Source organism: Xyrauchen texanus, chromosome 43 (assembly GCF_025860055.1).
Source record: "Xyrauchen texanus isolate HMW12.3.18 chromosome 43, RBS_HiC_50CHRs, whole genome shotgun sequence".
NCBI lineage: Eukaryota > Metazoa > Chordata > Actinopteri > Cypriniformes > Catostomidae > Xyrauchen > Xyrauchen texanus.
Window position 1 is genome coordinate 23,268,484 of NC_068318.1, and position 23,267 is coordinate 23,291,750.

The 23,267-nt window shown below is 37.1% G+C and overlaps 2 protein-coding genes across 5 annotated transcripts in view; both read right to left on the reverse strand.

The window, feature by feature from the left end:
* Positions 1-7,562, reverse strand: part of LOC127635467 (UV radiation resistance-associated gene protein-like) — a 124,978-nt gene extending 117,416 nt beyond the window's left edge. For all 4 annotated transcript variants that reach the window (XM_052115546.1, XM_052115545.1, XM_052115544.1 and 1 more), the window contains exons 1-3: positions 7,241-7,562; positions 2,948-3,065; positions 2,487-2,521 (exon numbers count right to left, since the gene is read on the reverse strand). In XM_052115546.1, the coding sequence (XP_051971506.1) occupies positions 2,487-2,521; positions 2,948-3,065; positions 7,241-7,348 (261 nt within the window). In that variant the 5' untranslated portion in view covers positions 7,349-7,562. The remainder of the gene's footprint in view (positions 1-2,486; positions 2,522-2,947; positions 3,066-7,240) is intronic.
* Positions 7,563-11,877: 4,315 nt separating this feature from the next.
* LOC127636230 (diacylglycerol O-acyltransferase 2) lies at positions 11,878-22,690 on the reverse strand. The gene is made up of 9 exons (XM_052116669.1): positions 22,655-22,690; positions 22,305-22,457; positions 20,905-21,033; positions 20,200-20,307; positions 19,910-19,980; positions 16,366-16,570; positions 15,458-15,632; positions 14,684-14,886; positions 11,878-14,268 (listed from the first exon to the last, which is right to left on the reverse strand). The coding sequence occupies exons 2-9, from the start codon at positions 22,342-22,344 to the stop codon at positions 14,114-14,116; spliced, it is 1,086 nt and encodes a 361-aa protein (XP_051972629.1). The 5' UTR covers positions 22,345-22,457; positions 22,655-22,690; the 3' UTR covers positions 11,878-14,113.
* Between the last annotated feature and the right edge of the window lie 577 nt (positions 22,691-23,267).

The window sequence follows — 23,267 nt, forward strand, 5'->3', positions numbered from 1 at the left end:
TTTTCTCCCAATTCGGAATGTGCAATTCCCACTACTTAGTAGGTCTTCTTGGTGGCGTGGATACTCACCTCAATCCGGGTGGGTTTCTGAGACCATCAAGCCACACATCTTATCGCGTGGCTCATCGTGCATGACACCGCGGAGACTCATGCTACTCTCCATGATCCACGCACAACTTACCACGTGCCCCATTGAGAGCGAGAACCACTAATCATGACCACGAGGAGGTTACCCCATGTGACTCTACCCTCCCTAGCAACTGAGCCAATTTGGTTGCTTAGGAGACCTGGCTGGAGTCACTCAGCACACCCTGGATTCGAACTTGTGACTCCAGGGGAGGTAGTCAGTGTCAATACTCGCTGAGATACCCAGGCCCCCCAAAAGCATTTTTATTCTTAAAGGAATAGTTCACACTAAACTGAAAATGTCACTTTAATTTAATTTTAAGAACACCAGAAAACATACTGCATGCATTTAAATTGTTAATGGCTTATAAATGTAATGATAACTGTAAATAAAAATGGGCTCTGCCTACTCTGTAAACAAAAAGCACACACAGAAAATCAGACAAATAAATAGGACGGCCCTCCAGCTATTTGCTTGACTTTGAGGTGTGATTTTGCAGGAACATGCACTAATAAATCCAGAAATCGTGGCTTTAAATATTTCAAATCACCATCAACACCAAAACATCTATTACAGTCAGAGTATCATGCGACAGCTAAGGCTTAAATCGTGTCTGTACCAATTCCACTACTGATGGCCATACGGTTTTATGTGCTTGTGTTGTTCTTCCCTTCACATACTAGCAGTTGGTATGAATCAATATTTTTCAGCAAATTACAGTCCAGGACAGAGTGACCACATGGTCATTAAACTGCTTTCAGATCTTTAGTGACGGGCTCCACTTTCAGATATCCCTCGAGGTGTATTAAAATAAAGGAAGTGAAAGTTGAATAGTGTGAACCCAAAAAGCTAATTTATCAAATCTGTTTCATATCAGTAAATGACACGTGGTTCTAAGTTTGGTTCTGGAATCAATATCAATGCCTGTGTGTAGATGACAGGACAGATCTGCCATATGTTCAACACAAAGTCCTGATGCATTTGGATTTCGAGGGAATTAAAAGAATTTCAACCTTTTTTTTTTTTTTTCAAAAGTTAGTGTGATATGAACAAAGAACATGCAGTGTGATTAAAAACACCAATGTTCAGTAAATCGTTAAATGTTTTAAAGGAATAGTTCATCCAAAAATGGAAATTCTCTCATCCTTTACTCAACCTCATGCCATCCCAGATGTGTATGACTTTCTTTCTTCTGCAGAACACAAATGAAGATTTTTAGAAGAATATCTCAGCTCTGTAGGTCCATACAATGCAAGTGAATGGTGGAAATGCAAGTCATTTTTTACTATAAATCTCCACTTACATTTTCACATTCTTCTTCTTTTGTTTTTGACGATTTGCTTTCTTATTGCATATCGCCACCTACTGGTTGGGGCTGGTCAAAGGTGGAGATTTATAGTAAATAAGAACTTAAATATTGATATATTTCTCACCCACACCTATCATATCGCTTCTGAAGAAATCAGTTAACCACTGGAGTCTTATGGGTTACATGTATGCTGCATTTATGTGATTTTTGGAGCTTCAAAGTTCTGGCCACCATTCACTTGCATTGTATGGACCTACAGAGCCAAGATATTAATCTTAATGCCAAGAATTTTAATTTTTGTTCAGCTGAAGGAAGAAAGAAAGAAAGAAAGAAAGAAAGAAAGAAAGAAAGAAGATCATACAAATGGATAGCAGGAGAGTGAGTAAATGATGAGAGAATTTTCATTTTTGTGTAAACGATCCCTATAATATTAATAAGAAGAATATACAATTTCTTTGCCAAGTAGGTTCATTAGCCAAATTATAGGCCGTTTACGGTTGCCACATCTTAACCTGGCATATTAATATAGATTGTGCAGTCACAGGTGTGTTGTTATCAGCACTGTACAACAGCTTTGGACGTGAGTCAAAATTATGGGTCATTATGGGTATTTTTAAATGCACAGCCACACCTTTGGAGGAGCATTTTCCTTTATGTACAATGATAAAAGATTAACAAAAATAATCATATGAGACCTGTTGATGGCTGTCTCACATTTGAATTGCTATCTCACAATTGGCCAATAAACTAAGGCATGCAGACTGTTAAAAAATATAATAAACCTTATGAAGTCATAGCAGCCATAGTTTCTATTATACCATAAATCCAAAGTTACTGTTAATGTTAAAAGGGTTTTGTTTGCTACAAATAAGTTTTGGTTTGTTGATAGTGTTTTTGATGCTAGGCTATAATATGCTAAGCTATGCCATGCTTAAGTCATGATACATTATGCTGCTATGATATACTGTGCTTTGTCTTTCATTTTAGGAATTATAAGAACTACCACATAGTTCTGATGCGGCACAACGGCAATGAAAACAAAAGCACTCACCAATGAGTCTCGGATGACTTCACTCTTATAAAAATCTGGAAAAGGAGAAGAGAAAAGCAAGCAGTCATGCAAAAACTTTTTTCCAAAGCAATTTATAGTATGTCCATAATACAGATACATTCCCACTGGAGTAACCTGAGGTTAAGTGTCTTGCTCAATGGCACAATAGCGGTGGTTCCCGGATCACCCCATAAGAGCTTTGAAAATATAAAATAAGCCACTAATTTTGAAAAGGTTTCAAAGAAATGCACTTTCATAATTGTCAGTTGATTTTTGGTAACATTGCTCTCAACCAATGACTTGAGTTTGGGGAGGGACTATCTGTTTGTCCAACTAATGGTAGACGGTGGAAGCGCTTGTGAAACCTGTTTGATAACAATCATTATTATTGTAATTCAGTAACTACACACGGGTCCTAAAAAAATAAAAGCGTTCAAGCCAGTTAAGGTGGCATAGGTCACCTTGTGATATCCGATACTCCTGGCAGAGGTGAAGGGTGAAGTAAGTATCCAGCAGAGGAGAACCATTCTTGTTCACAATGTTACGGGCAGCTATACTCCGCAAGTGACGTAACCGCCTCTGTGGGGACAAAAAAAAGAAAGACTGTCAGAGAGAGAGAGAAAAAAGATGGACACATGAAAGATGATAAGCTTTTGAAAGACACCCAATAAGATCAGTATACCTGCCTCACATTTTCATTAATGCTTACCTCAGTTTGCAAAGCTTAGTATGGCAACAGCAACAGGCCTATACTTGATGAATGGTTTGGCATTGGGTATAAACTTTCAAGCATTCAAACACAAACAGTAAGTAATAGCAGAGACAGTTTAGCAGAGACAGACCACTGCTATTAAAATTAATGGGAGAAATTGGAACGCCCAATGGAGAAAAGGAAATCTCGCCTTTGAGGTAAAAGAGCCAATCACCTTTCAGATACAGACATCACCTGTCAGTCAACTGGAGAACATGCACAATAGGAACAGCCTGAAAAATAGTGTGATCTGAGCTAAAGAAGTTTAATTTAATGATACCGTTGTTATCAGATTTTACTGCCGATTTAAAATGTTCTTTGATCGTAATCTTTACCAACCGTTTAAGAGATTTCAGTCTTTCCCCATTTAAGTAGATAGGAGCTATACTTTTATGTAGCTTGTTAACACTGAAAATAGCTCCTCAGCCTGCCCGGAAGTGTTCCAAAGATGGTCACCGAGTGGACAGACTTGCCTTGAAAAGGACTTTGGAAATACAGTAATTTGCCCAAAAATGAACAATCTGTCATCATGACATTCTGTATTTCACGGATCACAAAAAGGACATATTTATACCCGAATGTCCATGCTGCTCTTTACAATAAAAGTGAATGGTGGCCTCGGCTGCCAAGCGACATAGTCATGGAAAGACTTTCAGTGAATAACGGCTTAAATTACGGTAGGTTCCTCACACAAAGCTATTGTGTGGCTTCAAAAGCCTGGGAATATATTGCATGAAATAAACGAATGATTTTGTGATGCTTTTAAGGTTCTTTTTCATTAAAATTCCCAGGCATTTCCAAACAGGATCAGACCAACATGTACATAAACAAAGTCTCAAAGTCTCGCCTCACACAGCATAACCTAAGCCGAGTCCTCCACCCTCAATCAAACAGGATACCATGAAAGAAATTCAATGAAATATGAATATGATGGATCAACAATAAGGATTTTCCAGATAGTGAAGATTTTTTACTTGCCCTGACAAAATTTTCACTAGCCCTACGACACACACCAAAAAAAAAAACATTTATTTTTAAATTCATTTTTAATTATTTTTTTATATGTGCCAGAAAATATACAAGTTATTCATTAAATATTTTTATTTAAAAAAAAAAAAGTCACAATTTAACTCACAATAATATCTGGAAAATATAAATCAATCCTATTTCCAAAGCAAAACATTACTAACTGATGCTTCCAAGATTATCCCAAAACTGACTAAATCAGATCTTTGTTAGCCAGCAAGAAAACCTTATCGACAACAATGTTCAATTCAACACAGAAACACAAATATCTTGCAAGGCATGAAAACAAATGTACACAATCAACAAGTCAAAATGTGGTTCCATCAACTGGCCCCAAAGTCTCTCACAAAGACTATCTTTATTGTTGATCCCAGTATACATAAGGAGGCTGGGGACAAGCTACATTAAAAACAAAAAAGTCTAAGACAGAAGCTTTAGTATTTATTCCAAGTCTTTTTTAGAAAATGACTAAAGGACATGAGAAACACCAGTGTTGCCATAACCGAAAGCCCTGAAACAATCAAAGAGTTCAGCCCACTAGTCTTCAACTGACCATCTTTCATTACATCCAGACACAGATAATTTCAGGGGTGCCCGTGAGGCTTTAAATACTAAATCTAAGTCATGGGATGCCTGTAGGATTACAAGCCACTGAAACAAAAGCACACTTTGTTTATGCAACTCCTCCCCCTTTCCCTTCATGTTCCATGGAAGGAAAAAAAGGTAATACAGGTTTAAACAACAAGAGGGTAAGTAAATCATTAAGCAATTCACAGAATTGTGTGTTAAGCTAAATTAAACTAAAACATAATATTAAGCATGATTAATCTCATAATGAAGACAATAAATCAATTTAAAAACAAAGCTGCTAGAGAAAGTGAATGGTGTTAAGGGGTGTGACAAAGATGAACTGTAGCTTATAATGTTATATTAACAGTAGCCCTTTAGGACTGCCTCAAGCAGTAACATTGTCACAAGTGACTGTAATGACTGCAAAAGCAAATGGTGTCATAAGAGTAATTTCCAGTCAAATAAACTAGACAGGTGTGACGAGCTCTGACAAACCACTATCATGTGAAAGAAACTTCATATTTACAGTAGTTTCATATTTCAGTGTATTTCCGATTAAAATCAAAAGCCAACCAAAGCCATCATTACACTGTAAAGGTTGCACAGAAGCTGCATCTTAAGTTGCATTAAGGTGAATTTACACAGACTATTTGTTTAATGCTGCTCAGAGGTGGCATAAATGCATTTACACAGCGATTACAATTGCATAAATCATGTTATGAGATTATTTTTTATCTACATTTCTGAATATAGAAACAAGAAATAAATGGAAATATGAAATAATACTTTTAAATATGAAAATGTATACTCCATCATGACAAAAACAAAGTTTAAGGCTGCTCTGATGTTGCATTTAATTTACACAGAACCAAAGCAGCATCAGAACTGCTTTTAAATACAAGGGGCTAAGTGGGTCAGAGCAGGCATCATTTAGTTTACATTTAATGCAGCATTGCAAATTTATACAGAATTAAGAGCAGGCATAGAGCAGCCTTACACTTTAGTTTTAGTGCTTGAAATCATAATACAGTAGTAAAAACAGGCTAATTTGTTGTGCAAGAAACCCTGCATCCAGTAAGTAATTAAACATTATATTGCGTAGAATGCCTAATCATCAGCCTGGGATCTCCAAAACACTTCCCAGCAAGCAATGATGTGATGAAAAGGATGCTTGCTGCAGGACATGGCTATGATTCCACATAACTGTGGCCTAAACACTATACACTTTCAGACAGATTTATTTAGGCTATGTGTGTGTGCTGTGTGTATTGTGTAACATTGCAAAGTTAAAACACACACAAATCACAGCTTATCTCTAATGGCAATCCTAGTACACTACATCCTGTTGCTCGCACTAACGCAGACATTAAAGGAACAGTTGACACAAAAATTAAAATTAACCATTTACCATCTCATACAATGCAAGTGAATGGTGACCAAAACTTTCAAAGCTCTAGAAAGCCCATAAAGGCAGCATAAAAGTAATCCATATGACTCCTGTGGTTTAATTCAAGTCTTCTGAATTGATCCAAATGATTTAGGATGAGAACAGACCAAAATGTAACTTCTTTACACTATAACTCTTGACATCAGCAGTCTCCTTGGCGATCATAACTTCAAGCTCGATTACGCTTCCTAGCGCCATCTAGCACTCTGTGCATGAGTCAAGCACTAGGAAGTGTAATTGAGCTTGAAATCATGATCGTGCCCAAGCTATACAGTGAAAAGAGAGTTATAATTTGGTCTGTTTTCACCCAAATCGCTTATTAAACCACTAAAGTCTTATGGGTTAATTTTATGCTTAATTTATTTGCTTTTTGGAGCTTAAAAGTTTTAGTCACCATTCACTTGCATTGTACAGACCTTCAGAGCTGAGATATTCTTCTAAAAAAAAAAATAAATCTGCAGATGAAAGAAAGGCATACACATCTGGGATGTGTGCCAATCTGAACGAATGACATCACTTATGGTAGTTTATGTCATTGCTGTCAGAATTCTGCAGCCTAGGTCACCCTATAAAACAGCTCAACTTAGGCACGAGTCTTTTCAGCATCAATAGTAAGTAAACATTAGAGAGCTGGCTGGGATTTTTTTATTTTCTAATATGTGCAAAGAGTTTGGAGATATAAGTGACAAGACAGCCAGCTATGCATTACTACCTTGTGAAACCGCTCGAGTATATTTAATAATGAGACAATAAGAACAAGCAAGCACTTTAAAGTAAACAATGTCAGTGTGTTGCCCTTATAATTTCTATTTCAGACCCCTCGGTCTGTGGAGGCCCAATGTTATATTCGTCCGGTGTAGAGACATGTGACACATGCGCAAGCAGATCCGCTATGCATTCATCCACCATAAGCGCTAATATATGGATAGTTAAGGCTAATTGTCTCTGCAGCATGTGTACCTGCTGTGATATGAGCTCCACATGTAGGACTCTGGAGGATGAGGCTCCCGGGTTGCTGCTGACAGCGCCAGCGGACACGGCGAGATCCCGACCGGCGATGGAGTTCATCCTTCTACGGCACCGTGGGCGATCGCCTTATTCGTCCATACAACTCAGCCCCATCGGCGATAAACTCCTGGGTATTAAGAGCCAGACCCAAGGCTGTCTTTTAAAACGTGTACATTTATTTACAAATGTCATACATAAACACTAGACACAGCGACTGAACTCCACACCACGGCATAAACAAAGTAAATCTTGCCTAGCAAGCCATTACCGCGACCTTGATGGGCACACCCTCACCTGATGCTGATTGGTTGAGGGACGTGTCAATCAAAGCATGTTTGACGGCCTCTATAGATCATCTAATGTGATTGGTTTAGAGCCTTTCAATCAAAGGAAAGAGGGCAGGCGGAGGTCTCTAGAAACGCACGCTGTGCTCTCTGTTCCTACAAAAATGAGGAAGTGAGGGGCGAGCGCTTGGGTAACGTGATCCCTGAGGTCATCACAAGGCGGAGTGTTAAATGGGAAATGTTAATTACAAGGCAACGACCACAAAATGTATAATGTGCAATAAATGTGCTTGCTGGAGATACTGCCAAAAGAACAGATGTATAATTCTTTGAACAAACAAGAAGAATACATTAATTAGAAGCCATAATCTCTCATCATAAAAGCGTATTTATTGTTATGACAAAATTCTTAATCGAAAGCCAGAAAATAAGAGGACGTCAGTAAACCGCTGAAGCATTAGAGGGCGCTATTGTTTAGTAAGTAAAACGATAATTGTGTAACTTTACAAATACTGTGTGTTGAAAGCGTCAGCTCTGGAAAATTTTAAGAAAACACTAGCAAAATTATCAGTTTCTCTGGATTTACTATGTGAGTTTCCTCCCCAAATTGGAATGCCCAAATCCTCGTGGTGGTGTAGTGACTCAATACTGGCGCACTCAGTTGCATCCGCATCTGAGACAGTCAATCTGCACATCTTATCATGTGGCTAGTTCGGCGCATTACTGAAGAGATGTAGGGCCTGTGGAGACTTCATGCTATTCTCCACAGCATCCACGCGCCCCACCGTGAGAGAGTACCACACATTATCGCGACCAGAATGTGACTCTACCCTCCCTAGCAACCAGGCCAATTTGGTTGATTAGGAGACCTGGCTGGAGTCACTCAGCAAGCCCTGGATTTGAACTGGTGACTCTAGGAGTGGTAGTCAGCATCAATACTCACTGAGCTACCCAGACCCCCTTGTCGTTTAGAGCATTTATATACATAAAATGACAACTGGTCAAAATAACAAAAAACGTTCATTCCATTACCATTTTGAAAAAGAAAAAAAAAGGATAACAAAAAACAGGTGTTTTCTTTTTCATTTTTCTGCACAAGTAAAAAACAAACGTACACAAATTGATTCTTTTTTATGCAGAATTCTAGAATTTTTCTATTTTTTGTATTTCATTCTCCCTTCTTAAAACTAAAACTGAAGAGAAGAAAAATGAAAATCTTAAAAAAAAAAAAAAAAATGACTCTTCTCATCAACACATACAAAAGTCACCAGCAGGTTGAGTAAAGACTAGAGACCAAATACATGTGTTAAGAGGATGTGACTATTCAGATGATAAATGGTAATATAATAAATATGGCATTTTGTGGAAAAACTATTGGTATCATGGTGATTTTAAGGTAAATACAGTAAAGGGGAATTTTAAGGGGGGAGGAAAGCCCTATTCGGACAGGATATATTTACCGGTCTGAATGTTATTACTGCAGATGTGTGTTCATTTACAATCGATTTGCATGATGGGACTTAAGCGATGTCTGCAGAAATCATAGGGATGGGTGTATCTTCTGCATTTACACACTCTCGCCACATAACTGACCAATCAGAACATGTATTGCATGCATTAATTATGCAGGACACTTTAAACATGATCAGATACTGATACTGATTGGCATATCTGGGGGTGCAAATAACAATTGTACATGCTTGTGTAGCTACTTTTCTCTTTTTCTAAACTAAAATATAGAAATAACGCAACAGCCAGCGGCATGACAAATTCACACGGGATTAAAATCTGGGAGAAACTCTAGTAATTATTACCTTTTCCCACGTGCCCACATAAAACTATATTCCAGCATCTATGGTCCTCAAAGGAACAGCAGAAAATAAAGTAGGTTAAATGCGTAAATCCTCGTTAGCCTCATTAACAGGTGCAGGTCCGAGACTGTGCATCAAACTATTGATATCACTACTATAATATTTACAACATTAGCTTTCTGCTTGTTTTAGAAAATTTGATTATCCATGTCCAATTCATGTGTTAAAAAAAAATTGGCGTCGCTTCAGCTGAGAGAGAAGCCCAGAAGCTTCTTTTGCAATGTCATCCGAGACATTGTCATCTTTGGAAACCTTGGAAAGATTTCCAAGAATGACATCCTCATTCTCCAAAACACATTTGGTAACTTGTCCAGCAGATTTCTTACAACCTTTTGAGATATGGGCAACTGTACCTCTGACAGACAAAATGATGCCTGACAAGTCAACGAATCTTTTGGCACAAGGTTCACTTTGAATTGCATGTATGATGGAGAGGTGAATCTGGTGGTTATAGCAGTGGATGTAGGTGATATGCCTGCCAAACCTTTTTTGCAATAAAGCCTGAACACTGCCTCGCACCCCACTCATCATTGATGCTCCATCATAACACTGGCTCAGTATATTGCCTGAACTGAATCCTGTATGAGACAAGTGTCTTAATATTTCGGTGGTGATGTAATCTGCATCAAGCTGCTGTAGTTCTAACAAGCCAATGAGATGTTCCTCTGGCACACCATTGCACACAAAGTGGATTACAATAGACACATTTTCAATGTTGCACCGATCCCTTGTTCCATCACTTTTTAAGCATAATGCAGCAGTTTCATATTTCAATCACTTAATTTCAATCAAGACCAACTGAACTTGATTTTCATCTAAAATTAATTTTAGCATCATAATGCAATTTATATTTTCTGAAGAAGCTCAGCAAATGAAATCCGAGGTAAAGAGAGTTAGATTTTAAATATTTAATAGTTTTAAAATGCTCAAAAGCATTTTTTCAAAAATAAGCTAAACAATAATTTTATAGAACTGGGCTATGTTAGTGTTACAAAAAAGCACACTGATGCTTTTTTCTTAGTATTGTGTATTTATTTTTTTATTTAAAACATCTTTGTGGGCAGAAATCATGTTTTATTTTGTTTTGCGTTTTGTATTGTGGTCTAATTCCGTGACTGCCATCTATTATTTTGAATGGTGTGGAACTTGAAACTTGAATAAATAAATGGATGGCTACCGCAATTAAATTAATCACATACAGTGGCCATTAATTTGTTCTCTGTGCACTTGTCCATGTGCATGATACAATATATTTATATTGACACTCCTGGAAGTGTCATGTTTGCAACATCGGATCTGTGCTATGAACTTAAGATCAATCCTTAATCACTTACTGTACAATAAATTGGTTTTCAAGGATGTATACGTTGTCGTCATGATTTACCCCAGCAATTTACCCCACAGATCAGCACTGATCCTCCACCTGGTCATCTAATGTTCAGACGGAGACCTGGAGAGGCCTTCAAGCCACAGTGTCTCACACCCACTGTGAAATTTGGTGGAGAATCAGTGATGATCTGGGAGTGCTTCAGCAAGGCTGGAATCGGGCACATTCGTCTTTGTGAAGGACACATGAATCAAGCCACGTACAAGGTTATCCTGGAAGAAAACTTCCTTCCTTCTGTTCTGACAAATTTCCCCAACTCTGAGGATTGGTTTTCCAGCAGGACAATGCTCCATGCCACACAGCCAGGTCAATCAATGTGTGGATGGAGGACCACCAGATCAAAACCCTGTCATGGCCAGCCCAATCTCCAGACCTACACCCCACTGAAAACCTCTGGAATGTGATCAAGAGGAAGATGGATGGCCACAAGCAATCAAACAAAGCCGAGCAGCTTGAATTTTTGCACCAGGAGTGGCATAAAGTCACCCTCATGCATTAACTCTCCTTTATGCAGATCATTTTTTATCTAAAGGATTTTACACACACAAACACACAAAATGGAGTGACCTAGATAAATGAATCAATATCTTTCAATAAGGGAAGCCACTTTCTCTCCTGGGACCCAGCGATTAATTTTTGTCCACTTTAAAGGTAACTTGTGTACTTTGTTAATATGTTTGAGTCCAGACATTGCACTGTGATAAGTCATATTTTGAATCTTAAAGACATCATGGAATTTTCTGTGGCAACACATGTGGACTGCAAATGTTTGGGTTATCAAAGACATGTTTGAATGTATAAGAGGACAAAACAGCAACGTATTCTTACTATGTATGTTAAAAGATTACAATTTTGTTATATACTGTAGGTTCATGTAGATAAATATCTTTCATTCAGGACTTCACCTTTAGTCTTACTTTCTGGGACTATTGCATTAATGTCTAACACAAAAACTAAGACAGAACTAGACGACAGGAATAAGAGGACATTTGCTTTATGCTTCTGACAGTTTTGTGAAACAAAAGAAAACAACATAATTTACTTTTCCATAACATTTTATTCAAAAAATAAATAAAGGTTCAATAAAAGAATTATTTTATTGACATCAATGAAAGGCACTGATTTCAGAGATGGACACTGCAGCATTTATTGCATATTCACATCACACAACTGTATAACTTAAAAAAGCAGTAAGTTACCTTTGTAAAACGTTAATTTCAGTATGCAATTGCTTATTATCCACCAGTCAAAAGCTGCAGGTCTACTGAACTAATTTTAATACAAATATAATTATGTCTTCATTCTGTCAGGATTCATGATAAATATAAGATTTTACAAAATTGCATTGCATACATTTAGGCACTTGAACTCATGTTATTTGCAATTCAGTAGACAACCTTTGTTTGATTTGGCATACAAACACATTTGAGTTTAAAGCACTGAAAGTTGGTTGACACTTGTAATTGGGGCATTCTTGAATATTGAGAAATGCAATGTTCATGTCAGAAATCATGATCATTTTAAAAAGTCATCATGTTTTGATGAGTTTGATCATATTTTCAGGCTACATTCAGTAGCAGATACTCTATTTGTTTGAATGTATGTGAAGCTAATATATGCTAAATGAATACTTATGTGGTAAATCAGTTCTAACTTTACAAGAGATGTATAGGAATATGGTCATACCAGGACTTATAAGTGGTTGGCAAACATTCATAAAACCATCACACATTTACACATATTCATCATCATGATAATTGTCATTATATTCTATCATCATATTCCAATTCTTGCCTTTTATCCTCCAGCCTAGCTATACAAATTGGGTCACCCACACGGCTAATGGAGGATTCACTATATTCTGCAGCTCTTATATAGACAATAATAATGATCATTCTTCTATTATCCAAAACACCATTGTAGCTAAGATCAAATTGTACAATTGTCTTAAATCCAAAACATCCTGGCAGAACCAGTTTTATCCAACAATTAAATAACACTTTGGTGTGTTGGTTTGGCCAAAATCTCCCTATATATTTTGGCTACATAACCACCCTGTGGCTTTTAGATGAGGCAAACCTCACAATAATAGCATTGCTTGTGCATTTAAATAAGAATCTTATGGGGGCAAATTATGTTTATACATAATGTATAGAGCCATATTTTGAGGAAGGTACTGTCCTCCAAAACTGTTAAATCTAGAAAATTCAAGGCAGCAATCAAATCTTTGACTTAAAGAGATAGTTCACCCAAAATTGAAAATGTTCTCATAATTTACTCACCCTCATAACATCCCAGATGTTTATGACTTTTGTTCTTCTGCTGGACACAAACAAAGATTTTTAGAAGAATATGTCAGCTCTGTATGTTCATACAAGGTCAGAAGCACTGAAGCTCAATAAAGCACATAAAAGCAGTACAAAAGTAATCTATACTACTCCAGTGGTTAAATCCATGTCTTCAGAAGTAATATGATAGGTGTAGGTGAGAAACAGATAGCTATTTAGGTCCTTTTTTTACAATAAATTCTCCTCCCTGCCCAGTAGGTGGCGAACTCTTAGGAGAGAAGAGCATTTTGGAGTGCTGTTTGAAAGTAGAGATTTATAGTAAAAACGTTTACTTTAATATTGATCAGTTTTTAACCCACATCTATCTCTTCTGAAGACATGGATTTAACAACTGGAGTTATATAAATTATTATAAAGCTGCCTTTTATGTGCTTTTTTTTTAAGCTTAAAAATGTTGGACCCTGTTGACTTGCATTGTATAGTCCTACAGAGCAAAGATATTCTTCTAAAAATCTTTTTTTGTGTTCTGCAGAAAAAAGAAAGTCATACGCATCTGGGATGATTAGATCATGTTTATTTTTGAGTGAACTCTTCCTTTAATTATTTAGGACCACCATCTAGTGGCAAAGAGCAACAGTGACACAGGCTAGTTTCACTGCCTCCCATGTAGTTCAGTACATGTAAGTACCTGTTTTGGTACAGTATAAAATGGATAGGGATGTGTCTTTAGAGAGAGCATATAAAGCAAAGAGCAATTGTCTGAAATCTGGAAAATGTGACACAACAATGCTCCTAACATGCCACCCTTAGAAAGGGGGACATAAATGTACACTTGTTTTATTGTCAATACATTTAATACTGACAATGTCAAATAAAATAGCTTTGCTTATAGGTACAGCATTACTTTCACCTCTCCAAACAGGCACTTTAGTCGGGAGCCGAATCTTCAAGCTGCCACAGTGTTGTTTTGTAAAGTTATTTCTCAATGCGGCCTCTCAGTGAATTACAAGGGTGTCACTCTCATTTAGACCAAAACGAGTTTTGTAATTGTCAAATAAAGACTTGAGGGACCTGATGTACATGGCATGGTACATATCTATGATGTCCTGAGACGGATCCTCGATTTTCGGAACTGTGATGGGTTCACCGACTGTAGAAAAGAGACACAATAAAAAAGTGACTCTGCAGAACATTCAACACCGTATAATGAACAAATGACTACGTGTTAACCATTAACATGTTTTTGATTTAAGCAAATATCGACTGTAAACTGAAAGGACAGTTCACTCATTCAACATACTGACTTTCCTTGGACTATATTTAGATGCTTGTCCTGTAACCCTGTTATGTAAAGGGCCAAACACTGTTGTTGTTTTGTTTTTGTGCCAATTTAAAAGTAGTAGAATTTACCATTTAGCTATATAGCAGTACAGCTGGTTGGGCGAGACTCTCAAAATATGGAGGATGGTAAGAGTGTTTTAAAACTAGCTAGAAAACAGCCATTGGTTTTGCAATTCTGTTAAGTGCCGCACAGAATGCCATTACCATTACTTGCCATTACTTACCAACAGTAGTTATAGGCTTGCAATAAGGCAATAGCCCCCAGGATTCAGGGAAGAACAGTCCACAGCCATAGAACAGACACGGGGCAAAACCTAGAGTCCTCTGAAGCCTCTTCTGAGTTACACGCCACCAGGATCCATCATTGAAGATGAGCTGTTTGTAAACCTCATTCTCTCCAAATGAGTAGATGGGCACCAGGTCAGCACTGAGGAATTTTAATCAAAATGACAAAGAAAACCCCGATTTTAAAATACAAAGAAAATCCAAAAGAGAATAGTGAATGGGGCTCATGTGAGAACAATTCTTGTAATTTAATCTCGTCAAAAAATCTGAGACAGGGGAGTCATACCCCAAGAATGTGTAGTACTATGAACAAAAGCGCTTATTTCCTTGTAAGCTTCTTTGCGATTTGAATAGTTTAGGATTAGTTTTCTGGGTATTGCTCTGTAGTGACATGTTTCATTCAGAGCAAAAATCTAAATAACCAAAATATTGGCCAAACAATTGTTTCTCCACATGTCTGATTACAAAAAAACTGGCTTGAAATTTTTCAAACTGCTTTGCTAGCTCAACACAGACTTATTACCATGTAGTGGCCTTCTAGTTCTTATCACAACCCACCATTTACTGCAGGCCAACAGAACCTCAACTGGTCTGAGGGCATCAGAGGACATAGAACTTTAGGCAAAACCTATAGCATAGACCTGGCTACCAAAGTGTACTGAAACACAGTGTCATAAACTATTTGTGGTGTAGAGATCAGTTGTTGTTCTCACCCTTGTTTAAGAGCCAGTTTTACAAAGCCTTTGCGGTTTTTCAGCATGAGAGAGTTCATTCCTGGGGCACAGTCCAGAGATTCTGCAGCCCCTCCAATCACGATGATCACTGCATTGCCCGTCCCATTACTAGATAGGAGGTAGTCAATGGAGTTACGGTTTACTGGGCAGATACCTGTGAGATGGAAGTACAGATCCTATTGAATACATGATGTTTATAATATCATATAATATAATATCGAGACATTTCCAGTTTAACAAGTTCTAAGGGAACTAAAAAATAAACTATTGATTTGTGTTTATTATTAGAGAGTGGGAGAATAGTTTAATGGTCAGCGAGTACATAGGGCAGGTTTCACCAAGTCCTAAAAAAATTTTTATATCAGCACATGCAGGGCTGTGTCTCCCTATGCAATAGGACAAAGCTCAGAGGTCCTTGGCAGACCACATGATTCTTATCTACACCATAGAGAGAACAAGTGTGGTCCTCTTTTTAATCTGCCACAATGATTTCATACAATCAGTCAGCCTGCTCATCTCCCAATGATGTATGATGCTAGGTTCAGGAAATGTATATACAGTATTTAGTATTGAGATAAATATGTTTAACCTATGGAGATTCTAGGCAAAGTGCTAGCCTCAGTCACCAATCACCAGTCAGTTATCATTGCATCTATTTCACCATACAATTAAAGTGAATAAATGGTGACTGAGGCTAACATTCTGCCTAACATCTCTCTTTGTGTTCCACAAAATAAATAAATCATAACGGTTTGGAACATCATGAGGGTAATTTAATGATGACATAATTATTTAGATTTCAGTGTAATCTTAGTTACCAAAAAAATACATGTTATAAACTAAATATGCACAAAGTACAGTAGATAGATATGGGTGTGTTAAATCACCTCCACACATCAGGTAATCCCTAAACACTGGTAAACGGAAGTTTCCATCCAACGTGGCCAGAGATGGCTTGATTCCGGGGAATTTCTTGGAGAATCCGGTGGCCTCTGTCGCAAAGTTACAAAAAGCACCAAAACACAAGATACCATGAGGGTGGTACCCAAAAATATAGTTTCGGCTAGGAAGCAGGTTATGAGTCTTTATGAGCTGCAAAAAAAATCAAACAGAGCAAAAGGCAGTACCAAATTACTTCAATGACATCAACAATGGCAAGATTACACCACACATGCATTGTTATCAGTAATGATGATACAGAGAATGTGTCAGTAATGATGATATAGAGAATGTGTGATTCTAACAGCTTTACATTTAAAATACCCAGATTTAGGACACAGGTCAACAATGGCAGATTTTATCTAACAAAAGCACTCAAACTAAAAACAATAACAGTTCTCTGTCCTGACCTCAGTTACAGTAAACTTGCACATACTGTACTGTACATTATATTGTTCACAAACACATTTTTTTATCAGGAATTATAATTTTTCTTTTCACCTGATAATTATGGCTGACATGGTTATTAATATCAGCATCAGATCAGCGTGCAATTGAGCAAACAAAGAGCTTGTGAGAGCTGAGTAGTCCATGTTTAAGAACAGCTAATTAAACAGACGGTGTTGCATAATGGCATTAATGGAAGAAAAAAACACAGGTTTATGAAAGACGGAGGCTTAGAGAACATCTAGTCTTTGGAATGTTTGGTACAATACAGTATATGTAAGACAGAATCAAGTCTGCACAAAGAAATTAAAAAGTCCAGCAGCATATCAATGATATATGATACTACCTCTGTCATTAAGCTTTCATGATTTTCTATGTGAGTAATGTCAATTTGCAGATGTGTCATAGCATTGCTATGTGGCAATTGCTATGAAGCTATGTGGTTGCTAAGGTTTTCTGGGTGGTTGCTAGGGCAACACTTGCTGACCCAAGTAAAAAAAACTAGTTTCTTTGATATTCTGGTCCTTAGATATGGTTTGGGGGTCCATTCTTCAATGTTAATTTATGGGACTTTTTAACATCACCGAGCAAAAAAAAGAAAGAAATTAAATCTGAGAATTATTAATATATAATATTGCCTTATCATATTTGAAGTAAGCAACAATAACAATTATTCTCAAGCACCACAAATAATGTTTCTTAAATATATAATATAAAATCTATAATATATATATATATATATATATATATATATATATATATATATATATATATATATATATAATTTATTTCCCTTTTGAAATGCCCAATTCCCAATGCTCTCTAAGACCTCGTGATGGCGTAGTGACTCTCCTCAATCCGGGTGGCGGTGGACGAATCTCAGTTGCCATCTGAGACCATCAATCCGCACATCTTTTCACATGGCTTGTTGAGCGCATTACATCTGAGACATGGCGCGTGTGGAGGCTTCACGCTATTCTCCATGGCATCAACGCACAACACACCATATGCCCCACCGAGAGCGATAACCACATTATAGCAACCATGAGGAAGTTACCCTATGTGTCTCTACCCTCCCTAGCAACCGGGCCAATTTAGTTGCTTAGGAGACCTGGCTGGAGTCACTCAGCACGCCCTGGATTTGAACTTGCGATTCCAGGGGTGGTAGAAATCTATAACATTTTTTAAACAAAGATCCCCTTTTAATTCTAATATAAGTGAAGAGGGACCTGGTTTTGTCATCTATTATTTTTAAGAGATCTGACTTTATTTACTCATAAACCTACTGAACGTTTTAGCAAGTACTTTTTTTAGTCACTGCTGACCTCGTTTTTTTTGTGTTTGTGCTATTGCAGCTGGCACACACTTTAACACATTATGACGATATCATTATTTTACTAAACGTACCCTGTGTTCAGCAAAGTAAAGTCCAAGCTGGCACAGATAGGGCATTGGCATTGCTTTGTAAACTTGTACTCTTATAAGTGTAGACTGGTTTTGATTGTGTTCCACTAAATTCTAAATCATTTAAATCAAGATTTCTGTTGTCTTGGCCCATTCAAGGAAGCAGTTGACTTTAATTCTCTTTTATCATGCAAATTTTCGTTTCATTCTAATCTGTATAATTGCATCTGGTGCATCTAGACCTAGTTCAAATCCAGGTTCACCAAGTTGTTGTTTTTTTCAAGTCTGCATGGATCTCATTTATCAGAAATAAGACAGAAGACAAAATGAAAAACAAGTACAGCGATTAAGCTTCTACTGCTCAGGATGAGCAAAGTCAAATTACATCAAGATCCACACAACCAAACAACAAATCAGGCAGGGAAAAGAACAGGATGGAACTATCAACTGATAAACGTATCCTTATCTCTGCACCAGTTGACTTAACAGAGCTATCAATACATATTGCAGTACAAGCTAGTCAGAATATGCAAAGTACGTTGTATATGCAAAGTAGAATAGCTCTGCTATTATGTGTGTTAAAGTTACTTCTACACATTTAAATCTATTCATAAACTCTGTAGGATTTGTGGGATTTGTACTTTGAGACTTTGCAAAGTCCATACGTTACATAATTCCTAATGTATTTGCATTACTAATAGGTGATCAGTGCTAAAGTCTTTTGAATGTATGTTTTCTTAGGTTGTATTGTTGTAGGGCAGGGCTAGTCAACAGGCGGCCCTTGGGCCAAATCTGGCCCGCCAATCATTTTTATCTGGCCCTCCAATTTTTTAGCTCTCTCTACACACAACTCAGCTTTCAAAGGCACGAGCCGCAGCAATCAGCGGTGAATTTAACAACGCTCAATGGCGCGTGCAACCGCATTCAGCTGTCATCTGTTGTCCAGACCAGAGCGCGTGTTTAAGCTTTTCTGGGTATAGTTTAGTTACACTGTTTGTAAAACATGGATTGCACCATTAAGGTGAGCACTTAATCGCATCTTTTTCAATCAAATGTATTTATATAAACTGCTTAGTTGTGTGAAGTGCTATTTATTGGTACAATTGTCTTTATTGTAATTGATTAAATAATGTGTTCAAGACCAGCTTGTGCTCAGTCTTTTATTGTCATGTGTGAAACAGAAGCAAGTGCTCCACAAGATCTAATCATTATTAAAAGTAAATAATATGTATATATTATTATAATACTTATATCATACTATATATTAATACATACTGTAATATATTCATCTTGAACTGTACGTTTTGGGTCTGTGTGAGCCACCTACTGACAGCTGTGTCCCCCCACTTTTTAAATGACTGCAACGCCCCTGTTTGTTCTTCAGCCAGATCTTATGGAGGAATTTATGGCCAGACCTTAAAAAATTATACTTCAATTTGCAGTAAAACCCTGTGACTAAATAAACGCACAGTATTAAGGATGCTTTTCAAGTAACATGTTACTTGCGTTGAAAGTGCTAGCTAAGATGAATCTGGAAAAAATGTTGGCCCTTGCCAAGTTTTCATTTGGATAGTCTGACCTCTGCAAGAAAGTAGTTGAAGAGCTGTGTTGTAGTGGTATGATAGACTTTAAATCACTCACTCTTATGGGAAAATAGTCCCTAAAGTAATTCCATGCAGTCCAATTTCTCATCCAGGTGGATCTGCGGCCTCCTAAGATAAATATGTTAGAATGTTAACAAAGAATACAAAATCACTCGATGCAAACACAGCTACAACAGGTATTTTATACTTCAAAACAGAATGAATAATACATTATGAACTTGTACTTTAATCATGAAAGAGATTGCGTGACCTCCAACACTTTCAAACATTACTTTTATGGAAGCACATTTTCTTAGCACACTGGACATTTTTCGCATACTCGCTTGCCTTGTTTAGGGGTATTCCAGTCAAAGATAAGCCAGGCAGTGTATAGGGCAGCAAGTACCCAACAGTCAGTGCAAAACATGTACACCAGCAGCAAAGAACAGCCTATGCCTAAGACAGCAAAGGGAGAGTATTATCAAAGATGATCAATTATACATACTGTATTATACATACTGTAGATAATTCACCTTCATGTTGTTCCAAACCCGTATCACTTTCTTTCAACCGTGGAACACAAAAGAATTTGTCAGGCAAAATGTTAGCCTCAGTCACCATTCACTTTCATTGCATCTTTTTTCCATGCAATTAAAGTGAATGTTGATTGAGGTTAACATTCTTCCTGACATCTTCTTTTGTGTTGTAAGAAAGTCATGCAGGTTTGGAGCAACATGAGGGTGAGTAAATGATGACAGAATTCATTTTTGGGTGAACTATCCCTTTAAATGTATAAAGCAAAGCACGTACGTATGTAGATAGATTTAATATACTGAACAAAATAATGTGATGCAATATGATTTGTGCATTTGTTCCTAATGAGTTGGGAACAATTCCAATATATATACTGTTACATAAAAGGTCAGTAAAGGAGGAAGATGTCTTTAGGTTAACCTCTAGAAGTGAGTTTAGTAAGGTAAAACAATGCCCTACATTGTAAATTCTCTAAGCTTTCAACGTAAGTCTCATAATGAACTTAACTGCTTCACTCACCCATGGCAAGAAATGTGCTGACAAAGTGTAGAACGCAGATCACCTGCAGATGTTTCACGATTTTGGATTGTGTCAGACAAGGGACAGAGGGCAGGTCTTGTAAGGCCGAGAGGATGCTAGAGCCTGAGCCTGTATGGGATGTGAAGGGAAACTGGAATTAAAAAGCATACTATAATGCTTATTCACTATGCTGATGTCTATCTGGAGCCTGGTATTATACACAAGGATTATATACATGCATATCAAACTGTGACAAACTGGGATGATGTCAATAGGGTTGGTTTTGGGGCATAAAAGATCTGCTGACTCCAAGGAACAAGGAAATCTCAGAATAGACTCAAAGAAGATGCATTAAAGGGATATTTCACCCAAAAAATAACCTTTACTCACCCTCACGTTGTTCCAAACCAGTATGACTTTCTCAGGGGCTGGCTGCCTCAGTCACTATTCACTTTTCATACAATGAAAGTGAATGGTGACTGAGGCTGTCATTCTGCCTAACATTCTGCCTAAATGTTTCATGTTCCATAGAAGAAATGAATGCGCATTTGGAACAACATGAGGGTTTAACATTGTTTATGCTTTGGTGAACTATCCATTTAAGTAGCATAGCCAAAATCAAACCAGCTCCATGGTTCAAACCTGAATATAGAAGTTTGCATAACTCCACTCTTAACAGCGGACAAACTTTGCAACTTATTCTTTGCTACATGCTCGTACTGTATATCCGAAGATTCAGAACACAGGACCAACACCATAATACCACAGTCCAGACTTCTGATTTCACCTCTAATCCACAAAACTTCACAATGTTCACAGGCAGCCCAAAACATCCCACCAGAAAAGACAAGAAGGCATGGCACTGGAGCAGTCAAACGCATACCAAGAATCACTGAGATGTGATCACAAGGCAACAGGGCCACTTAATCCCATTTTAACTGACTGAAAATAACATCAGACACACTGCAAAGTAAGATACCAATACATAACACTCTTAGCCACTGTCATTCACTACAACAGGATGGAGACATTAATTTGTAACCTTAATAATAGATCTAAATCTCATGCAAGCATAAACCCAATACTTTCAATTATGGATGCTGAAGAGCAATTAGTGAAGCTAAATGTCTATATAAAAGATTACGGTATACATTGCTGGGATAGTTGAAACAGACTTATTCTAAACAATATTCAGTATATAAGCCTAAATCATAATAATAATTATTATTATATTTTATGTTTGGGTAATAAAACACATTATAATGCTTACTATTTTATAATATTATTTATAAATAATATTTTATTAAAACCTACAAATAAAATGACAAAAGTAAAAGTAGGCCTACATTTAATAACAAAATAAAATAAAAAATCACAATTTTTTTTTTTTTTTTACTCACCCTTTTTGACACCAGAATATGCAGCGAGTATGGTCTTCATCGTTGAGGCACGAATATTAAATGTAAAATAAATTGTAAAAAATTTCGCTCGTGGCCGCTGAGCTCCTCTGCTTCACTCCCGTTACTGCCTTCAGCCGACTCACATGCGCGCGCCTGTCATTTAAGCGAAAAATGACAAGTGACTAAATTACTAGATGACTACAAATGACTAGAAAGAGCTGTCAATCAAACTGTTACTGCCTTTGCCTAGGAAAATATCCTTAAAAAAAAAAAAACAGTTGATCAGTCACTTTAAATCCAAAATGATGCTTCTGTTCAAAATCGTGCTAAGATGGAGCTTTCAAACTTACATGACTCCGTGTTGAGACTGTTGATTTTGACTGATGTTATCGCTTGACACGCTGGTCTGGTGTATTTAAAGGCTTATGAAGTTAAACTGGACGGGGATGGACGTCCAGCCAATCAGGTGGAGGAGACTTTAGCTCCTCCCCCAGACATTATTGACTAACATCTGATTGTGTGTTTCCCCTCTATAAAAAAAACAAGCACATTAATTGTTCCCTTATTGGGCTTTTCAATTTTGTGTTTATTAAAGAGAATCTATCTATCTATCTATCTATCTATCTATCTATCTATCTATCTATCTATCTATCTATCTATCTATCTATCTATCCATCCATCCATCCATCCATCCATCCATCCATCCATCCGTCCGTCCATCTGTCTGTCTGTCTGTCTTTCACAAATGGTTCTAAACATTTTCAAGACAATTAGAAAATACAGTAATAGAAAAGAATAGACAGAATCCTTTTATATATTGATGTTTGATTTGAACTTATTATTGACAAATTAAAATTTAATGAGACACAACTGTCTGGCAAACATATATTGAGCTACACTTGACACATAGGCTACACATATATGTATTTTCTCAGGCACTTTCTGAGTCTAAATAGACGCACA